The sequence below is a fragment of the Peromyscus californicus genome, unplaced genomic scaffold (genome assembly GCF_007827085.1).
Source record: "Peromyscus californicus insignis strain IS unplaced genomic scaffold, ASM782708v3 Scaffold_3__1_contigs__length_106647218, whole genome shotgun sequence".
Taxonomy (NCBI): Eukaryota; Metazoa; Chordata; class Mammalia; order Rodentia; family Cricetidae; genus Peromyscus; species Peromyscus californicus.
Window position 1 is genome coordinate 68,932,956 of NW_026294551.1, and position 20,106 is coordinate 68,953,061.

The 20,106-nt window shown below is 44.3% G+C and overlaps 1 protein-coding gene and 1 non-coding gene across 5 annotated transcripts in view; both read right to left on the reverse strand.

The window, feature by feature from the left end:
• Positions 1 to 1,561: 1,561 nt before the first annotated feature.
• The window catches only part of Acsl6 (acyl-CoA synthetase long chain family member 6), a 56,474-nt gene continuing 37,929 nt past the window's right edge, over positions 1,562 to 20,106 (reverse strand). For all 4 annotated transcript variants that reach the window (XM_052757765.1, XM_052757762.1, XM_052757763.1 and 1 more), the window contains exons 16-21: positions 16,520 to 16,608; positions 15,693 to 15,809; positions 11,626 to 11,769; positions 10,046 to 10,147; positions 9,128 to 9,199; positions 1,562 to 2,031 (exon numbers count right to left, since the gene is read on the reverse strand). In XM_052757765.1, coding sequence (XP_052613725.1) covers positions 1,894 to 2,031; positions 9,128 to 9,199; positions 10,046 to 10,147; positions 11,626 to 11,769; positions 15,693 to 15,809; positions 16,520 to 16,608 — 662 coding nt within the window. In that variant the 3' untranslated portion in view covers positions 1,562 to 1,893. The remainder of the gene's footprint in view (positions 2,032 to 9,127; positions 9,200 to 10,045; positions 10,148 to 11,625; positions 11,770 to 15,692; positions 15,810 to 16,519; positions 16,609 to 20,106) is intronic.
• On the reverse strand, positions 14,739 to 14,846 carry LOC128123503 (U6 spliceosomal RNA). The gene has a single exon (XR_008222685.1). It is a non-coding gene; the product is annotated as a U6 spliceosomal RNA (small nuclear RNA).

A 20,106-nucleotide genomic window follows, 5' to 3' on the forward strand; every position in this document is an offset into this window, starting at 1 on the left:
ATGTCTTCCAGATTTAATGCACACTGGGAGTGGAGCTCAGTGGGACAGCACTTGCCTAGCATGTGTGAGGCCCTGGTTTTGATCCTCCACCCTGTGAAACAAATTAATGTGAACAGAATTTGCTCATTTATTCAAGGTCAAATTTATAAGTGCAACAATGAGTCTTCAGAGAGGTTATGCCCAAGGAATGTACCTGAATAAAAAAAAAAGTACCCAAATAACTACATCAATTGAAGCTGAGGTTAAGACTCAGCATGATTGAAACACGTGTATGATCGATCAATGATGTAGATCATCCAACAGGCCTGCGTGATGATGCAGGTTCTAACTGATAACATTCACCTACAAACAAGTTGGGACCATCCAACAGGCTTGCATGATGATGCAGGTTCTAACTGATAACATTTACCTACAAACAGGTTGGGACTATCCAACAGGCCTGCATGATGATGCAGGTTCTAACTGACAACATTCACTTACAAACCAAGTTGGATTTCCTCCAGGGCTAAGGAGTTCTTGTCCTGCCACACTGATCACATATGTATTTGGAAAGGTCATGTGAACTGCATGAGTTCTCCATATACTTTCAGAGTCCTGTTCCAACAGAAGGGAAAGACTTCCCTAGGGACCTTGCTCTCCTCAGGCACAGGATGTATAATGCTGACCTGAATTGCGCTGTCCATGGTATCGAGGCTTTTAGTGACATTAGAATCATGGCACCCAGATTCAGGATGCATCTAAATATGTGGTACAATTAATGTTTAATGGTCAAACTTAGGAGCATCTAGAGATTCTAAGAATGGAATTATACCATTAGCATGTCTTGCTCTATGTTGGATTTAAATAGTTTTCTAGGAAAAATTTGAAGAAGTGCTTCCATATCGTGTCATTGAAGAGTTATTTGGAAATAGCATCTATTCCTCCTCACATTTGCCTTAATAGCCATAAGAAGGAAAGCAAAGTTGTTCAGAATTTCAGCCATACTGTGTTTCCCAGACTTGGCATAGACATACTGAAAATGGAAAGGGGAAAGATTCCAGCAGGAACACAAGTACACGAATTGTCACCCACCCTGAGAAACCACTGAGTGTCTTCCTTCCCCTAAGTGCCACGGCTTCATTTGCTGCTGTCAACAGATATCTTTTAAGCTTTGTTATGGTAAGAATTCTGTAAATACACATACCCTATATGTAGTTTTGTACATAGATTCTGAATATTTCAGTGAGTTTGATCAATGAGAAAATGTACTGAAAGAACTTTGGGAGTTATTAAATAAATATAATACTTTAAAAAAGAACATCTACATTTCCATTTTCCATATAAAAGTAAAAATCAGACAGAAGGCTTTTGCATCAACAAGGATGGTTGTGTTAAAGGATGGGAGTCAGGTCACATGCGAACTACCATGTTTTGTTTGGGCGTGACTTCCCACATCTTGCTTTAAGTTTTGAGTCTGGCCTAACTGCGACCTTTGACGGTTATTTAATGAGGTAGTCCACATTGCCTAGACATTCACTGTATCTGGTTATTATTCCACAAATAATTAAGTACAATATATCAGTTACGTTTTTTTCCTTTATGTTTAATGGAATTCTGTGAACATTGCGAATATATTACTTTTAGTGGTACACAGTTCTTGAGAAAGTGCCTTGATTTGTTTTTACATTGCCATTTGCGATATTTTTTTAGCAGCTTGCTACAATATCATTTAATAAAAATAAAGTATACTTGGTGATGGTAGAGAAAATATTGTTAGACGTCATGGGTCGGGAAAGGCTCAGTCGCAAGATCGGGTGCTCGTTCCTTATCGGCTGTGTCACTCTGGTTCCTCTCTTTCAAGAATGACCATAATATTGCTGCAAAGTTCACTGGACTGAGAACCCTCCTGGGCCTTCACATGGAGACCGAGTAAAGCTCTTCTATTTGTTTTTTGAAGTACTCTCTCAGCTCGGGTCTCTTAGCCTTTAGTGTTGGTGTCAGCAAACCGTTTTGAACTGAGAACATGTCACAATGCATGTAAATGGCTTTAACCTAAAAACCAAACGCAGAATATATCTTTAATAGGAAAAAAAACCACCACAGCATTTATAGCATGCATGGTCAAAATAAACAGGCATAAAGGAATAGGCATCTTGACTTTAGCCTACCATGCTAAGTCAAAATTATATTCAAACACGTTTCAGTCCATTTGATATTTCTGAAAGCCACCCTTTCCTTTTGTCATTCACTCACTCACTCATTCATTCATTCATTCATTCATTCACTCAGCAACTCAATAGACATGAACAGGTTGCTTGCTCTGCTAGACACTGAGAATACAAGGAGGAGTCTTAAATACCAACACCCAAAGTGGTGTAAGTAAGTGTTTACAGAGCAGACTGAAGGACGCTGGGCAGTTTTTCACATGATGTGCAGAGAATGAAGAGCATAGACCTGAGTTAGGGAAGAGAGAGCTGTAGTCAGGGAAGGTTTCGCAATCAAGTGAGTGTTAGAAAAATAAAAAAGAGCAACAGTTGAGGCTGGGGACGGCTCTTCGCTGGCGGAGTGCTACCCTGTGTGAGGTATGGGTTCAATCCCTAATATCTTATAAAAACAGGGTGTGGTGTCACATAAGCAGCACTCATGAGGTAGAGGCAGGAGGACAAGAAGTTCAAAGTCATCCTTGGACATATGTCAAGTTCAAGTTCAGTTTAAGATACACGAGACCCTATCTTAAATAAACAAATAGTCAAACAGCAAACAGGGAAATGTGGGTGAAGGAGGATACCACAGGCACAGTCCTCAAGAACAAAACCAGCAGCTGAGGAGAAGCAGGTGTCCAAAGGGATGACTAAGTGGTTTCTTGTCATTACATAAGAAAGTCAAGTGTGGGAGGTATGAGGCTGAAGGCCTAGATAGTCCAGTAGCAGAGAAGGTCAAACTTTATCCCAAGCACAAGAGGAAAGGACGAGATTTGTTGTTGTTGTTGTTTGTTTGTTTTTGAGACAGGGTTTCTCTGTGTAGTTTTGGTGCCTGTCCTGACTGGAGCACTCTCTGTAGACCAGGCTGGCCTCGAACTCACAAAGATCTGCCTGGCTCTGCCTCCTGAGTGCTGGGATTAAAGGCATGCACCACCACTGTCCAGCTGGACTGGAGATTTTTGTTTTGTTTTTTTTTTTTTTTTTTTTTTTTTTGGTTTTTTCGAGACAGGGTTTCTCTGTGTAGCTTTGCGCCTTTCCTGGAACTCACTTGGTAGCCCAGGCTGGCCTCGAACTCACAGAGATCCGCCTGGCTCTGCCTCCCGAGTGCTGGGATTAAAGGCGTGCGCCACCAACGCCCGGCTGGACTGGAGATTTTTAAAGAGTGCAACAGCACATGCCTTGTAGAAAGAGGTCTCCAGGAGAAATTGGAAGATGGCTTTGGGAAGAGTTAAGAATGGAAGCATATGTTCCATTTGTTGGAAACAAGACAATAATCTACATCAGTAGTTCTCAGCTTCCTAATGCTGCCACCTTTTAATATAGTCCCTCATGTTATGGTGGTCCCCAACCAGAAACTTTTTTTCATTGTTACTTATGACTATAATTTTGCTACTGTTATGAATTGTAATATAAATATCTGATATGTAGTCTATCTGATATGCAACCCCTGTGGAAGGTCATTTGACCCCCAAAGGCCTTGCGCCCACAGGTTGAAAAATGCTGTTCTACACATAGGGTAGAGGCAGACAGAGATAGGTAAGCAGTTCAGAATGAATCAAAGACACAGTGACAAGATGTGATATGGAAGGAGGCTGCTGTGAGGATTCTTTGGTGTCTGCTTTAGATGGCTGCCTAGAGACGCTGTAATCTGTACTGAGCGCAAAAAGACAGGAAGACACAATGAGGTGGAACAACGTTCTACTGTGGACAGTTTTGGTTTTTGAGACAGGATCTCATGTAGCTCAGGCTGGCCTTATTCACTATGCAGCTGAGCATGCTCTAAAACATATGACCCCCCTTTCTTTCTCCACCTCCCCAGTGCTGAGGTGATAGGTAGACATCACTACACCAGTTTCTGCATCACCGAGGGCAGGACCCAGGATTCTGTGTGTGCTGGGCAAGCACTCTACAATTGAGCTACATCCCCAGCCCATGCCATGAACTTTTGTCGAGTCTTTTAGAGGGGGCACAGAAGGATCTGATCTAGCTCTCACTACTGCCTTCTATGAGGCAGAACCCAGGCTTCTTGGACAAAAGCTCTTTGCAAGGCAGAGTGAGTACACGGGAGGGTGGAGGGATGGCCTAGGAGTGTCTCAGCGCTTCTGTCCTACTGGCCTCCAGCAGAAAGACTCCCAGGCAGTTCTCTGAGAATATTATATCTGAACTGGGGATGAACACTGGAGTGGCACAATCTCTAAGAAATTGTCTCCTGCTAACTGGGACCAAGTTAGGTGATTTTTGTTGTTTAATGAGTTTAATAACTCCTATTATTAAAGTGTGGGCTGGGCTAACGATCATTGTACTATATACTTTAAAATTGTGTCAAAGTGTGTGTGTTAAAATACAAACACAGACTCAGGAATAGCTTTAGGTAATCAATGTTCACTGAGCATATACAGTGCGTCAGGTACTGTGTATCAGGAATACAAAGATACACAAACAGCTCTTACTCACATGGAACCTACAGTTCAGCAAGAGATGCCGGAGCTGGATGTAACTACTGTAGGGTGAGGAATATCAGTTCTCTGGTATCCATCCCCACTCCCCCATGCTAATGAACCCGGATTTAGTTTGGGTCCAGGACATACCATGACAGTCCTGTTCTCTGATTTCTCAGCTCTGCGTTGTGGCTAGAGGATAGCCATGAGGTCCATATTTGGTTACTAAGAAAGAAAAAAATTTGCTTCCCTAATAAAAAGTTCAGACCTGGCTACCTCTGTCTCCTTTCCTCTTCCTGACTCGAATGTGAGTGGTGTTGAGTGCTGTTGCAGCCACCTTTCACCACGGGGTGAAAAGTCAGCATACTAAGATCAGAGAGAAGTGGAGAGACAGGAAGAGCCCGTGTCTTTGAGGACCTGACCCCACCTGGGATCATCCATCTTTCCACTTATGCAAAGAAGCAAAACCCAGTAGACTGTGAGCCAGTTTTCTCTGTGTGAGTTGACTGCATTTCTTTCTGATAAGTCACACCCCCAGGCTTGGCAGTATTTGGGCTGTGTTTCATTTTTATGTTTCTTTTCATCGTTATGACCAAAACACCTGACAGAAACAATTTAAAGGAAGACCAGTGTCTTCGGGCTCAAAGTGTCAGAGGGGTTGAGTCCCTCATGGAGAAAGACAATGCATTGGGATGCAGTAGCTCCAAATTCTCTATTATTTCATCTCATAAAAGCATGATCTTTCCAGGGACTGGAGAAATAATTCCATGGTTAAGAGCACTGGCTGCTCTTCCAGAGGACCCAGCTTCCATGACTAGCACCAACATGGCAGCTCACAATTAACTACCTGTCGTTCCAGTTCCCTAGGATCTGTTGCCCTCTTCTGGCCTCTGAGGGCACTGCACATACATAGAGTGTGGGCATATATCCATACAGGCAAAAAACACCCATATACATAAAATAAAAATACATAAAATCTCAAAAACTTTTTTTTAAAAAGCAACAACAAAAGCCATAAGCATTTGTATACCTGAAGAACCATAGTACTTTCAGTTCTTCAAAGGTATTAACTCAAGTTTGCTTGTAGATAATAAAGACAAAATAAATAATTTAAGATGAAAGATAGAAATAAAGAAAAATAAAACATTTCCATGAGTCAGGAAAATGATAAATCCATTCCTGAATACAGTATGTCTAAGGAGAGGTCCACTGGTTAGAAGTTGAAAAAAATCTATTGTGTCCAATTTCATTTTGTATTGTCTATGCAAATTAATGAGCACACAAATATAAAGAACATTATTAAATCACAATTAAGTGTGCTCAAATATCTGCTAATCATCCACATCATTTAATTGTTGATAGAATTTTTAACTATAACTTATCTACTCAGTAAAATACATATCTTTCAAAGACCTCTGTAAATTACTAATGGCTGACCTAGTTCTTAGAATTGCATGTTGCTGGAAATGATGCCACAGTGAATCCATTTTTTTTTTCTAATTCAAAGTTTAGTGCAATCAACCCAGCTCAGTAAATCCGAACTCCTAAAGTTTATATCGGATGACTTAAATTCTGGACTTAGTTATGTCATTCTTTGTGTTTCCAGTTAATCCTTAATTGCCCCTTTCCCCCCACCTTGAGATAGAGTCTCACTACATAGCCCAGGCTGGCCTTGAATTTATGATCTTCCTGCCTTAACCCCACCATCTCTGACTGACCTATTTTTTGTTTTTGTTTTTGTTTGCTTGTTTGTTTGTTTGAAACAAGGTCTCATGCAGCCTCGGTTGGCCCGGAACTTGCTTTGTTGTTGGGATGGCCTTGAACTTCCGATCTTTCTGCATCTACCTCTCATGTGCTGCTGGGATTATAAGAACACATTGTCTCTATGCCTAGTGTATGCTGGAATCAAACCCAGGGCTACATACTAGACAGGTACTTTGCCAGGCAAGCACATCCCAAGCCTCTGCCTGTTTATTTTTGAAAAGGGAAAAGATCAAGACAAAAATGGATTGTGGATCAACTGGAACAGCTGCCATGAAGAGCCATGTCTGGAGCACACCTCCCTCTGGGCAAGAGCCCTGCGGCTTGGTCTGCTCTGGTCAGCTGAGGTTACATGTTAACTGTGCTGGGGAAGAAGCCACAGAGCAGCAAGGAGAATGAGAACAAAGAAAACCAAGAGGTTAACAACTTTGGCAATAAAACTAAAGGCCTCTGGGATGCCACATGACTTTCCTGCATCTGAGGTTACCATGGTGAGGGCAGATTATTAGAGCAGAAACAGTACAGGGCATACAGAAAGTCAAGATCACTCTCCTCTCATTAACGCTCTAACCAAAGGCAATGGAGAACAGAGGAATTTTAATTGAAGGTTTCTTATAAAAAGAATATCACACACACACACACACACACACACACACACACACACACACACACACACACACACACACCATCCTCTCAACCCCTTTCACTCCCTCTCCCAGTATGAGGGTTTTACCATTGTGTCTTTGTGCAGGTTATGCATCCTATCACCAACAGAGGGCGTGCAGGGCTTACGAATCCACAAGGTTGTACCCAGGTGGAGTCCCAGTCTGTCCTTCAAATCACCCCAGACTGCAGGGTCTGGGACCACTCAGGGGTAGCTCCTGGACCACATGGTCACATGTGGTCCAGTCACACAGATCCCCATTAAGGAAAGACAACAAAGTAAGTTCTACCAAATTTGGAGATTGAAATAATCATAGTGACAAAAATGGACCTTCTACTCTGAAAAAGAAAGTAAGCAGCCGGGACCCTTCAAATTCAAGCTGTAGCTGTCCTAAAATAGTTACTGACAAATGGAAGTTTGTTTCTCACACTGGCTTAATTTAAACATCTGTTTCAAGAGAAAAATAATCTCAAACACTAAAACTATTTTAGATTTCTTTAGCTTGAAATTAAGAAATTAAAACCGTAGCTGGTAGCCGGGCGGTGGTGGCGCACGCCTTTAATCCCAGCACTCGGGAGGCAGAGCCAGGCGGATCTCTGTGAGTTCGAGGCCAGCCTGGACTACCAAGTGAGTCCCAGGAAAGGCGCAAAGCTACACAGAGAAACCCTGTCTCGAAAAACCAAAAAAAAAAAAAAAAAAAAAAAAAAAAAAAAAAAAAAAAAAAAAAAAAACCGTAGCTGGGTATGGTAAGTAGCTTGTGCCTGTAATCTGAATACTTGGGAGGCTGAGACAGGAGGATTGCAATGAGCTCAAGACCATCCTGGGCTATTCCGTAAGTAGCAGGCCAGCCTGCCCTGCCCCGAAACTACTATAGCATAACACCCTGTCCAAAACCAAAGCAAAACAACAATTAAAAAAAAAAAACTTTGTACATAGACACATTTTAATTTCAGATTAAACATAAGAATTTTACATTTAAAACCAATTTAGAACTAGTTCTGAGCCATCATCAAAATAGTATACAAAAATTTAAAATTCTTATAAGCCTTGTAGATCCCTTATACTATATTTTGGGGACATTTTTATGCAGAAAACATTTGTTTGTTTGTTTTTGAGACAGGATCTCTCTACAGAGCCCTGACTGTCCTGGAACTTGCTCTGTAGACCAGGCTGGCCTTGAACTCACAGAGATCTGCTTGCCTCTGCCTCCCACATGCTGTGATTAAAGGCGTGCACCACCATGCTTGGTGAAACATTTTTGTTACAATTCTCTCTGTGTGTCTCTCTCTGTCTCTCCTTCTCTGTCTCTGTCTCTCTGTATGAGTGAATATGCACATGCATGTGGAGTTCAGAGGTCAACTTTGAGGAGTTAGTTCTCTCCTTCCATTATATGGGACCCAGGACTGAACTCAGGTCATTTGGTGTGGCAGCAAGCATCTTTACTTGCTGGGCCATCTCACTGTTGTCTCCCCGCTCCTATAAAATTATGAAATGCTGATTTTATGAAAGACAATTATTTCAAAATCCAAAGGATAAAAATTTCTATCAGTATATTACTATTTTCTGCTTGGAACCTTTTCTCTTTGGCTTTTACTCAAGCGCTTAGATGATACATGAAGTAGGACTGAGCATGCTCAGTCCTGAGCCCAGCTACAGTAGGTCTCAGAGGAACTGAGTGTCCTTTCTCTGTGGGTACTTTGTTTCCTTCTCCTTTGCAGAAGGCCACTGGGCCGATAGTGTCCTCCTAGCAAGTAAGCTGCCAAGAAGGCCGTGCCCATAAAAGTAAAAAGAAGGTAGGGCACTCGGGAGCCCAAGCAGGCCCACGTGATCTACCAGTGACAGCAAGGCTTCTATTTCAGCCTTATGATCGCCTGCGGTTAGAAGGGCAACAAGCACAGTCTTACTTGTCCAGTGACCTATTTTAGTTCAGGAGCAGGCAGTTGCAGTCTGCTCGAAACAGGCCTTCGGGGGTCTGTCGGTGTAGAGCCTTCCAGCTGGCCACACCACGGAGGCAAGAGACTAGGTCAGGGTCACCAGGCTGCTATGCAAAGTGATATAATGGGTGTGGGAAAGGGCACAGTTACCTGTTCAAAGGAATGGAGTCCACTTTTCTTTCCCAATGCCACCATGTCATCCAGAATGGCTTTCTTCAGCTCCTGAATTGAACCATGGAAGCAAACCAGTAAGAACACATTTCAATGGGGATAGAAGGAATAAGGCTGTGAAGTAAGGTTGACCAGTGACCGAGCAGACACATGCTCTCTCAGTCCCTTCCCTGTTGAGGGTGACCTGGTGCCATGCCAATTACGATCTCTCACCAGAAGAGAAAGGGATGCAAATGGCCAAAGAGGTCACTGTGAATGAGTCAGGGCATGCTTGAAGTGTTCTGTTGGTCAGCCCAGAAGGGCTCCCACTCCTATGCAAGCTCAGGGCTCACCGAGGGAAAGTGGAACCAGAGATGCCAGCCTATGTCTGCTGCTGAAGCACAGAACAACAGTCCTCCCTAGACATGTGCCCAAGACAGTTCCATGAAGGTAGGAATGGTGGATGCCCTAAGGCGGAAGAGCTGTGTTACTATTTCCATTCTATCACTACCTCTCAACCCAGAGATCCACCTTGTCTTGGCAGAAAGCCTGTGTTCACATCTGACTCTGCTGTGAACCATCTGTGTGGCCTGGGACAAGTCACCTCCTCTCCTTTCAAGCTATGGGACAATAGGCTAGATAAACCTTCTGTGATGGCTCCTGGACCTAAGAATTCGATGGCTTACTCAACTTCTAGAAAGTCAACAGGAATAACTTCAGCAACTACAAGACGACAAACCTCTGGTTTAGGGTTCCTAGCATGTGGGAAGTAACAACAGCCACTCAGTACTCATTTAGACCTTCACTGCTGTCAGCTTTCCTGTCCCCTCGTTATGTGACTCATGAAGTGCTCGGCAACCTGTCAGGAAGCACCGGGGGGGGGGGGGGGGGGGGGGGGGGGGGGGGGGGGGTACAGACCTGATTTGCACAAAGCTCCTGATAGGTCCCTCTGATTCCTTTCTTATGAGCCCAGGCAGGCATGACTTCAGGGTCAGGCACGACAATGCCAACCAAAAAGGCCTACAAAGTCCACCAGAAAACACAGTCATGACACAAGCTTTTAGAGTTCTCATTTGTGGTCTGGTATTAAAAAATAATCTCTTGGTATTCTCAGACTCCACCCTTTCCTAAAAATAAGTCTTCCATTATGAAACATTTGTTCAGAGGTTATAAAACACTTCCACCAAGGGTGCCACCCAGTCCTGACTGATTGCTTCTGACACGGGGCTGCTCAGTGGCTAAGCATTTGATTAGCATGCCTGAGGCCTGGGTTCAAATCCAAGTACCAAAAGCCAGAAATTAAACACACACACACACACACACACACACACACACACACACACACACACACAAAGACACACATGGACACACAGACACACAAAGACACACATGCACACACACACAATTTCTGATATATCTCTCTGATTTTCATGTCAGTCTCAGATCTGCACATCTCGAAGGATGTTAATCAGACAACTTTATTGGTCCAAAGTCTGTGAGTCAAAATACATTTCCCAGAACTTCCAAACTACTTCAACATTATTTGTGAAGAACTATTTTAAGTTTTTTGGTTATTCTTTAAAAGTGATTTAAGGTTTAATTATATATGTAAATGCATAGGATAGAACAGAGTCGATAACTGTGATACCACAGAATTTATTTTTGGTCTTTCTGACTGTGATCTAAATGATATTGACAGGAAACATTTTAATACTGATGGTGATATTATCATTGATACCATTACTTGTATTACTAGACCCATTTACCCATATGATTTATTTGCATAGCAGGGCTTAGATGGCAGTGTATCTCAGTGGTTAGCCTGATTAGCATGCAGGAAGGCCCTGAGTTCAACCCACAGCAACACACACACACACACACACACACACACACACACACACACACACACACAGAGGGGGAGAGAGAGAGAGAAAGAGATAGATAGGTAGAGAGAGAGAGAGAGAGAGAGAGAGAGAGAGAGAGAGAGAGAGAGAGAGAGAGAGACATATACACACACAATCAGAAAAGCAAAAATACTGAATTTCTATTTAATATTGTGCCTCAAGAAATTTCCCCCTTGGAAGTTAGTGAACATACATTAAAATTAGTAGAAATGTTTATTTCTACACGTTCAAGCAACTCATTTGCCTTACTGCAATTAACCAAACCCTAAGTAGTTAGTATTTCTTCTGTAGTTTTGCTTTGAGGCTGAGGCTGGCATCAAACTCATGATCCTTTTGCCTCTGCCCCTGAATGTACTACCATGCCTGGTTTTATGTGGTGCTGGGCACAGAACCCAGGACTTTCTACATGCCAGGCAAGCACTCTACCCAGTGAGCTAGATTCCCAAGCCCCACAATTTCTCTTTAAGAAAGGATTTTCCCCCCTCTTAGCCTGAAATGTATGGGTAAATCCTGGTGGTTGACTAGAAATCACAATCTACTCTGGAGTTTTCAGCAGGCCAGTCTGTGAGGGAGGGCTGGAGCACCATTGCTCACCTTTAAGCTGTCCCCATGGACATAGATTTGTGCCACAGGCTCACTCCGGATGTAGATGTTCTCAATCTTCTCTGGTGCAACGTATTCCCCCTGAGCAAGTTTAAATATGTGCTTTTTTCGATCGATGATTTTAAGTGTTCCCTCCTGTGGAGTCGAACAGACAGCGTCCTCAGACAGCACTCCCATTTCCAAGCTGGAACCCCGCCTCCTCAGTACAGACTTAACCTGTACACCCCAGCACAAGCTGCTCCACTCTGTGTCTACAGAGATGCTGCATGGGGCTTGAGGGAGCCATCGCCCACCACAGGTGGGTGACATGCCAGTTCTGCTGGGCCCTGAGCATCCGCCATCCTTTCTTCTGGATCAGCCTCACCAGGTCCCCCTGCTTCCCCAGCCTCCCTCACCCCAGAAGCAGGCATTCATCTGCTTCTGCTCAGATCCATCTCTGCCCCATCGGGGCTCCTCTTGGCCGGGCCCACCCTCAGCTGCGCCTTTTCTCACTGACATCTCCAGGTCCACTCTCTTTGACCTCACTAGGTTCTATGGCCTCAGCTACTGCCTCCACCCCAGAGTGCCCTTGCCATCTCCTGGTGGACAGCAGACTCCTCAGAGAGAGCCTGTGGCTTCCACCCAACCACCAGATGGTGTTAGAAGCCCCAGCCTCTCCAGTATCCACTGGCAGGGAGGACAGGGAGTGAGTGCTGGTGCCGGTGGCCTCTGGGACCCAATTCACTCCACTGACCCAAGACCTGTTTGAGTTCCTGGGGTGCTTAAGTGACTGTTGTACTTTATCTCTGAGGACAGCACAGCAGGGGAACCATTTCCATACACCTAAGTTCTCAGATCTCTGCATTGGCTCCCAGATCTCACCACAGGTCAGTGACTCCCATCAGGCTACAAAAATCTGTCCACCCAGAATACAGCTCACCCAGAATGAGGCTCCTGGAGATCACTCTCCTCAAGTCTGACCCATGCTGGGGTCATTCCTGTTTGCCTCACCTCTCTCTCTTGGCTCAGGCCCATCAATCCTCACTCCCAGACCCCTTTCGCACACACCTCTTCCTCCTCCTGTGGAAACTACATCTTGAGCAGAAAGAGCCCTGCATATCCTCCATCCCCAGTCCATCTGTTTGGTCCTCCAGGGCCAGAGCAATCTCTCCAGGAGAGAAGAGGGAAGCAGGCCTGTTTTCCCCAGCACTGGGGCTGGATCTCCTACATTTCCCTTACACTAGCTCCTTTGATCTTCATAGCAACAGCCAGATGTGGTCACCTCTGTTCCTCTAATGAGGAAAATGAGGGTCAGACATATTAGTTAACTCCTCCAACAGCCACAAGGCTTGAGAACAGAGGATTCAGGGTTGAGAACCAGGACTTTCTGGATTAGAGGTCTATACCTTCTCCTTCATCTAGTACTATAAAATAATAACCTTCTAAGCACAAATATCTCTTAAACATAACCATTGAAGCCTTACACATGGTCTTCCAGAAAATGGGAAAAACATGACAAAAATATCATTCATCCATTCATTCAAATAAACTGACACCAAAGCCAGAGTCATATTTTAAAAGGGAAATTGCAGATTGATCTTGTTTATGAGTAGAAACAAAAAGGCCAAACACAATGTATAGGGAAATAGTGATCAGGAAAATCACATCACAGCTAAGATGAGGTTAAACCATGAACGCACAATGGGCCTGACATGAGAGACAGGGAAAGCATAAACATTTTTTTCAAATGGAAGAACAATGTCAATTCAAATTCAGCCCTTATTTAGAAATGATGATAACTTTTGAGACTGACTCCATGGACTGTTGACAGATTTTTAATTTCTTGTGTCTGAGCACACCAGCTACTCCACAAGAATTTATTTACTCACTTCTCGCCTCGCCCTGAAGGGTGGGAGGCTTCATTCAAATTCAGTGCTTCAGCTCTGAGTGTTTACGGTTCTGAGACCCTTTCTTTATGGAAAAAAAAATAATCCAGAAACCAGACATTACGGTATGTGTCTATAACCCCAACACTTGGGAGACTGAGGCAAGAGGATGGCAGCACATTTGAGTTCAGCCAGGGCTGTACAAATAGGACTATACAGAAAGACCTTCTCAAAAAATCTGTCACCACTACCATCATCATCAATACAAAAACAAGAAACAAGAAATAATCCAATTGATTGCAGGGCTTTGAAAGGGACTCTTGCAAGTACAGGACCTCGAGTCTCAATCTTCCTTGGCTTATGGGACATCTGTCCCTCCACAGGTGTCCATGTTCCACAGGCCTCTCCTGCCCCTCTCCTACACATCTGTGGGCCTTCTGTTGGAGATGATCGTCTACTGATCCTGGCCCGACTGTCCTTCTCTCTCTGTTCTCTTGGTCTAGAGTCAGGTCCAGTGAGTGCCTGTCCTCTGCTTCTTCCCTGATGCTTGTACCCTCAACCAGACTCACATTAAAAATAAAAATAAAATAAAAATAAAAATAAAAATAAAAATGTATGCCTTCCCTGAGCAGAGTCCCTGTTCCAGGGAATACACTGGGGACTCGTCCTTGTCTGCCACAGGCATGAGGGTTTCTCAAAGGCAGGTGCACAGGCCCAAGCAGAGGCCAATTGGCTCACGTGGCCCCAGAGCCCGTGGGAGGGCTCAGCATCACTCATGTGTCTGATAAACTCAATGCCTCAGATTCTGACCAAACAGCAGCAACTTTGCAGACATACAGAAGAGGTCCCCTGGCTGAGTGACACCAGGCAAGGGCTCTGGGTGTTGGCCACAGTATTTTTTTTCCTTGAAGGATTTGCACAGTTGTCTGATACATGGCAGGCACTGTACTAAGTGCTTTGTAGCCATGATCTCATTTGTTCCTCATGACAACGACTACAGAGGCTAACGATACTATTATCCTCGTTTTTTAAAATAAAGGAATGTGGGCCAGAAAGACGGCTCAGTGGGTAAAGGCACTTTCTGCCAAGGCTATGACCTGAGTTTGATCCCCAAGACTCTCATGGTAGAAGGAGAATCAAAGCATGCAAGTTGTCCTCTGACCTCACAATCACCATGGTCACACCCACATACACATGCACACATGTACACAGAACACATAAATGATGTCATTTTTTTTTTTAAATATGAAATGCTTCACGAATTTGCGTGTCATCCTTGTGCAGGGGCCATGCTAATCTTCTCTGTAAAATGATGTCATTTTTAAATGAGACAATGAGGCAAATTGGTTTGGGATAAATGTTGGGAGCCATAGCCAAAGAATGCTATGAAGATTCAGTTTCTACAAATGGGCCAGGGTGTGCCCCAAAAGAGGAGTGTGGCTTTGCTCAAGGTGACAAAAACAACTCCCAGCAGAGCTAAAAGAACTGAGGCATCCCTTATCCACTAACTCCAAGATTTTCCCTTCTTCAGATGCCAAACTCTCAGCTGGGGCCAGTGTGCCTGACCATGGCAGCTTGAATGAAAATGGCCCCCATAGGCTCAGAGGGAGTGGCACTGTTGGGAGTTGGGGCCTTGTTGGAGAAAGTGTGTCCCTGGGGGTGAGCTTTGGGGTTTCAGAAGCCCAAGCCAGGCCCAGTGGCACGCTCCCTTCCTGCTACCTGCCAATCTGGATGTAGAACTCTCAGCTCCCTCTCCAGCACCATGTCTTCCTGCATGCTGCCATGCTTCCTGCCATGACAATAGTGGACTAAACCTCTGAACTGTAAGCCAGCCCCAATTAAATGTTTTCCTTTATAAGAGTTGTCATGATCATGGTGACTTTTTACAGCAATGAAACCCTAACTAAGACACTGGCTTTCTCAGATCTGCTCAAGAAATGTACCTCCTTACATTTAACCACCAGGATCCATACACCAGCAAATCCTTTCCTGGAACCCACAAAGTATAGTAAGTCGGTTCTGAGGCCCAAGTTCTGCCCTCCACACAGGCCACTGTTACTTTCATTGGAACAATAGGAGCAGGAAGCTTGGGACAAGTTTGGGGTGCATATGGAGAGGTGCCCCCCTCAGTGCCTTGAATCTCACGCCCACTCATTGCTGGCACGTGGAGCACCAGCCTCCAAATGTACGTACCGGCAGCCATTTCCCGATGTCCCCAGTGTGAAGCCAGCCATCACTGTCCAGGGCCTCCTTTGTCCTGTCCTCATCTTTTAAGTAGCCTTTGAACACATTTGGGCCTTTCACACATATCTGTGGGGGCAAACACCATGGCTTTGCTCACTCATGACATCAGGGATCCAACACCACCAGACTGTCACCAGGCATGAGCACAAGTGTGCTATCCATCTATCGGAAGGCCACTGTGGAGACTGTGACAGACCAGAGGGCATGAAGTACCCTTCTGCTGTCTCTGCCCATGACCTGCCCCTTGCCTTCTCTGAAGCAGCCTACCCCTGCCCTGGCCACCCATCCTTCATTTGCTACCTCTTCTGCCTTAGGAGTCCCTGATCCTAGGCTCATGCTGTTCTGTGACACTCACCACAGATACTGATGATTGGCCAGTCCCACCAGAGCTGCTCAGGCCCCCTGCTTCATCGGACGACAATCTGTTTCTCCACCCACTCCCTAGGGCTGAGCAAGAACAGCTCAGCTCAGCCCACTTCATTTGGCCTACTTGAATATGGCCATGTTTCTGATGAGACAAGTTGTACTGCAGTGACCCATGCCACAACTGGGCATGTATGTGGGGGGAGGGAAGCTTCTTTAAGGGTCAGAAATGTAAAGAATCTTGATGTATTCCACTCAGTCCCAGTGTTGGGTTTTGGTTGACTCAAGTACATGGATAACTTTAAATGGCTTTACACACAAGTAAGGAGAAAATGGCTCCATGCACACTGCTCTTGCTTTCACCTGGCTGCATGTGACACCCAGAGAAGCAAGAGATGACATCTTAAGCTCACCTCTCCCTCTCCTTTGCTGGTCCAGTAGTTGAGTTCCTCTGCATCAACCAGCTTGATATGATTGCAAGGCAGAGGTGCCCCTACATGCCCTAGGACAGCGGAACGAGATGACACTTGTCAATGTTTCAGTATTGATGGTGCTCAGCACCCCATGAGATCCCCAAGCATCCTGTCATGGTGGAGCATGCCCGTGATTCCACAACTTGAGAGGTGGAGGGAAAACTACCAGGAGCTCAAGTCCATCCTTGGCTGCATGGTGAGTAGTTTGAGGCTAGCCTGAGCTACACGAGACCTTGCCTCTAACAAAGCAAAATGTAGACAAAGCAAAAAGGGAAACAAAACTCCTAGCAGGTTAAAGCAGGAAGCCTGGGGACCTGAGTACCACACCTTCACACAGGTGCTGGTCAGGTGTAAAGGGAGGAACCGAGGACAAAACTAAACTCCAGAGAAAGCAGAGGCCGGCCTTCCCTTTACACTTGATTACTTATTATTACACAGGACTGTTCTTGAGACAGGGTTCTCTGTGTAGCCTGGGTTGTTTTGGAATTTACTATAGCACCCAGGCTGGCCGCACCCTTGTGATCCTGTGTCAACCTTACCAGACTTGCAATTAAAAGAGGGCACCACCATGCCAGGCTTACATTTGGTTCTTAATTTTTCCACATTTGTTAGTATAGAGTGTGTGTGTGTGTGTGTGTGTGTGTGTGTGTGTGTGTGTGTGTGTACATGTAGTACACCACAGCACATGTGTGGAGGTCAGAGGATAGCTTGGAGGAGTCAGTGGATTCTGGGGTTATCAGGCTTGGCAGCACGTATCTTCACCAGCTGAACCATCTCACTGGCCCTTATATTTGGTCCTTACAGAGCGAAACAGGCATAATTTGCCTAGCACAAACCTACATGGGGGCCCTGAGTCAGGTGGGAGTCTCATGTCCACTGTCCAGATGGTTAGGAGGTTTACAACGGTGCCTACATCAAAACATTTTTTCCAGCTAGGTATGGTGGTACACACCTCTAATAGCATCATCCAGGAGATGGATGTTGGAGGATCAGGAGACTGAGGCCAGCATGTGCTCTATGAGACTTTATCCCCAAACAAAATGTTTTCCCCAATATCAGATCATAAATCTTGCTTGTGCGTCATAAAATACAGTTATCATTTCTTTTCCCCTAGTAAGGCTATTGATTGTGCATACAGAGATAATCTAGAACTCTTGTTACACTGTAGACTTGGACTTAGGTTTGGGATGAGGCAAGAGGGTCTGTGTTTCTCATAGACATCTAGGCAGTATTGATGCTGTTGAACTAAACACTACACTTAGGTGAGCAAGGAACAAGAAAACAGGATGAAGTTACTCATCCTCAAAAAAAAAATCAAATTCCAAATTTTGTTGTTCTTACACACTCCAGCCACAAGATCCTGTCTAGTCATTCACTAGCCTTTGTGGTCTTTACACTTTGACCAGTCAAAGGACTGTTAAACAGGTGCTGGCCAAGGTCCTGAAACCTTGGTGCTGGGGATAAAAAAGAAGGCTGTGGCACCTGGGTTTCTCTTTCAGAAGATACATTGCCAAACCTGTTATGATACTCTACAAAGAGACATCAGTTTTCTCACACCCAGAATCTCAGGTTTTCTAGTAAGGATGAATAGAAAGCCAACAGTTTTACATGGGAAAATGTTAAGGATGGCCTCCAAGGTAAGTGGGTTCAGAGTGGGCTCAGTGGGGAGAGGGGCCTGCCACTAAGCCGGATGACCGAAGTTTGATCCCCAGAAGCTATGTGGTAGACAGAGAGAGTGTACTCTTCTAAGCTTTCTTCTGACATCTACATGTGCACCGTGAGATACATATGCTCTCCTACACAAATAAATAAAATAAATAAATATAATTTTTTTAAAGGTAAGAATGAAAGTGTCTAAAAAGAATGGAATTTGTGGAATGATGGCTCAGTATGATGGACACAATGAGGAAAAAAAGCTAGGTGCCGGAGAGCTGGCTCGGCAGTTAAGAGGGCTTTCTGTTCCTACAGAGAAGAATTTGGTTTCCAGCATCCATGTTGGGTTAGCTCACAACCACCTGAAACTTTTTCTTCAGGGGATCTGCTGCCCTCTTCTGGCCCCCATGGGCATGTGCACTCACATGCACATACCCCACTTCCCACATATACATAATTAAAAACAAATATTTGAATACTTTTGAAAGTTAGTGAGCATGACTTCCAAAGATGGTTTCTGAAGAATATCTGGCAGCAGGAAAGTGACCAAAGGGCTTATATATGGAGCAGTCTTTACCCAGCTGGAGCGTAATGAGTCAGGGTTCATAAAAAAAAATTCCTTATCTGCTCAGTCAAATGCACTTTGGGTTTTGAGTCTACCTATCATATTTCAAGATGATGTGAAAGACTATTGCATTAACTAGCATTTTTTTTTGCATACACATCATTCTAAATTTTCCAGTTTTTATTTGAGCAAATGTAAGCACAAATAGTGGCCCTAGGGGGAAGAATCCGAAAGAATTCTCTTGCTGAGTGCTTTCTAAGTTTGTCCAGTGCCCACTCTGAATCTGGTGATGGATGGCTCAAGGGCTAACTACACTACTACAGACCTACTTCTGTCTGCTTCGGAGGAGGACTCTCTTCGTAGTGAGAGTGTGCATGGACCTCCTTTTGCGATTGCCATCGGCCTCTAGATACATCACAGGAGCCCCATCTTTAGGAAATAATCCTCAGAGGGGATGGAGAGATGGCTCAGCAGGTAACCACTCACTGTTCTTCCAAAAGGACTGGGGCTTGATTCCTAGAACCCACATAGTAGCTCATAGCCCTAGTTCCAGGGGATCCAACATTCTCTTCTGGCCCCTACAGGCACCAGACACACCCACTATGCACATATGTATGTGCTGGCAAAACACTCGTACATATTTTTTAAAGAGAGAGTTGTCACATTCAACTCATAGCCTGTTTCTTTCATGCTATTAAAAAAAACAGTTCTAAAATAACTGTAAGCAGGCAGTGTGGTTATCTAGAATCTACAAAACTCAATGTGCTGGTATTATAAGCATTTACCACATGGAGCTATATCCTGTGATCTATATTTTGCACAACTTCTATTTATTTAGACAAAAACCAGGACTGGTTCTTGAGATAGATCAGTGGGCAAAGATACTTGCTGCTAAGCTCGACAAATCTGAGTCTGATCCAGAAATCTACATGACAGAAGGATAAAACAAACCCGTGCAAGTTGTCCCCTGACTTCCACATGTGTGTCACAACGTGCGTGCACACATGCACACATGTAAACAAAGTAAGCAAATCAATGCAATTTTAAATTACAAATAAAAAATTTAAAATGGGGAAAATATAAAAAGGAAGGTGCAAAAATTTGCAACAAAGAAATCAGATCCACAGTATCACAACCCAGACCTAACCACTGTTAACTTCTTTTTCTGGTTTTTTGTTTTTTGTTTTTTTTGCTTTTCCCCCTAAGTTCCTGTGCAAATTTGATTTCCAGAAGAGAGTTTGTGGGCTGGAGTCTTGATACGGAGTGGACCTCAGACTATCCCCCAGTCCCTACCCCCCGCCACTTCACA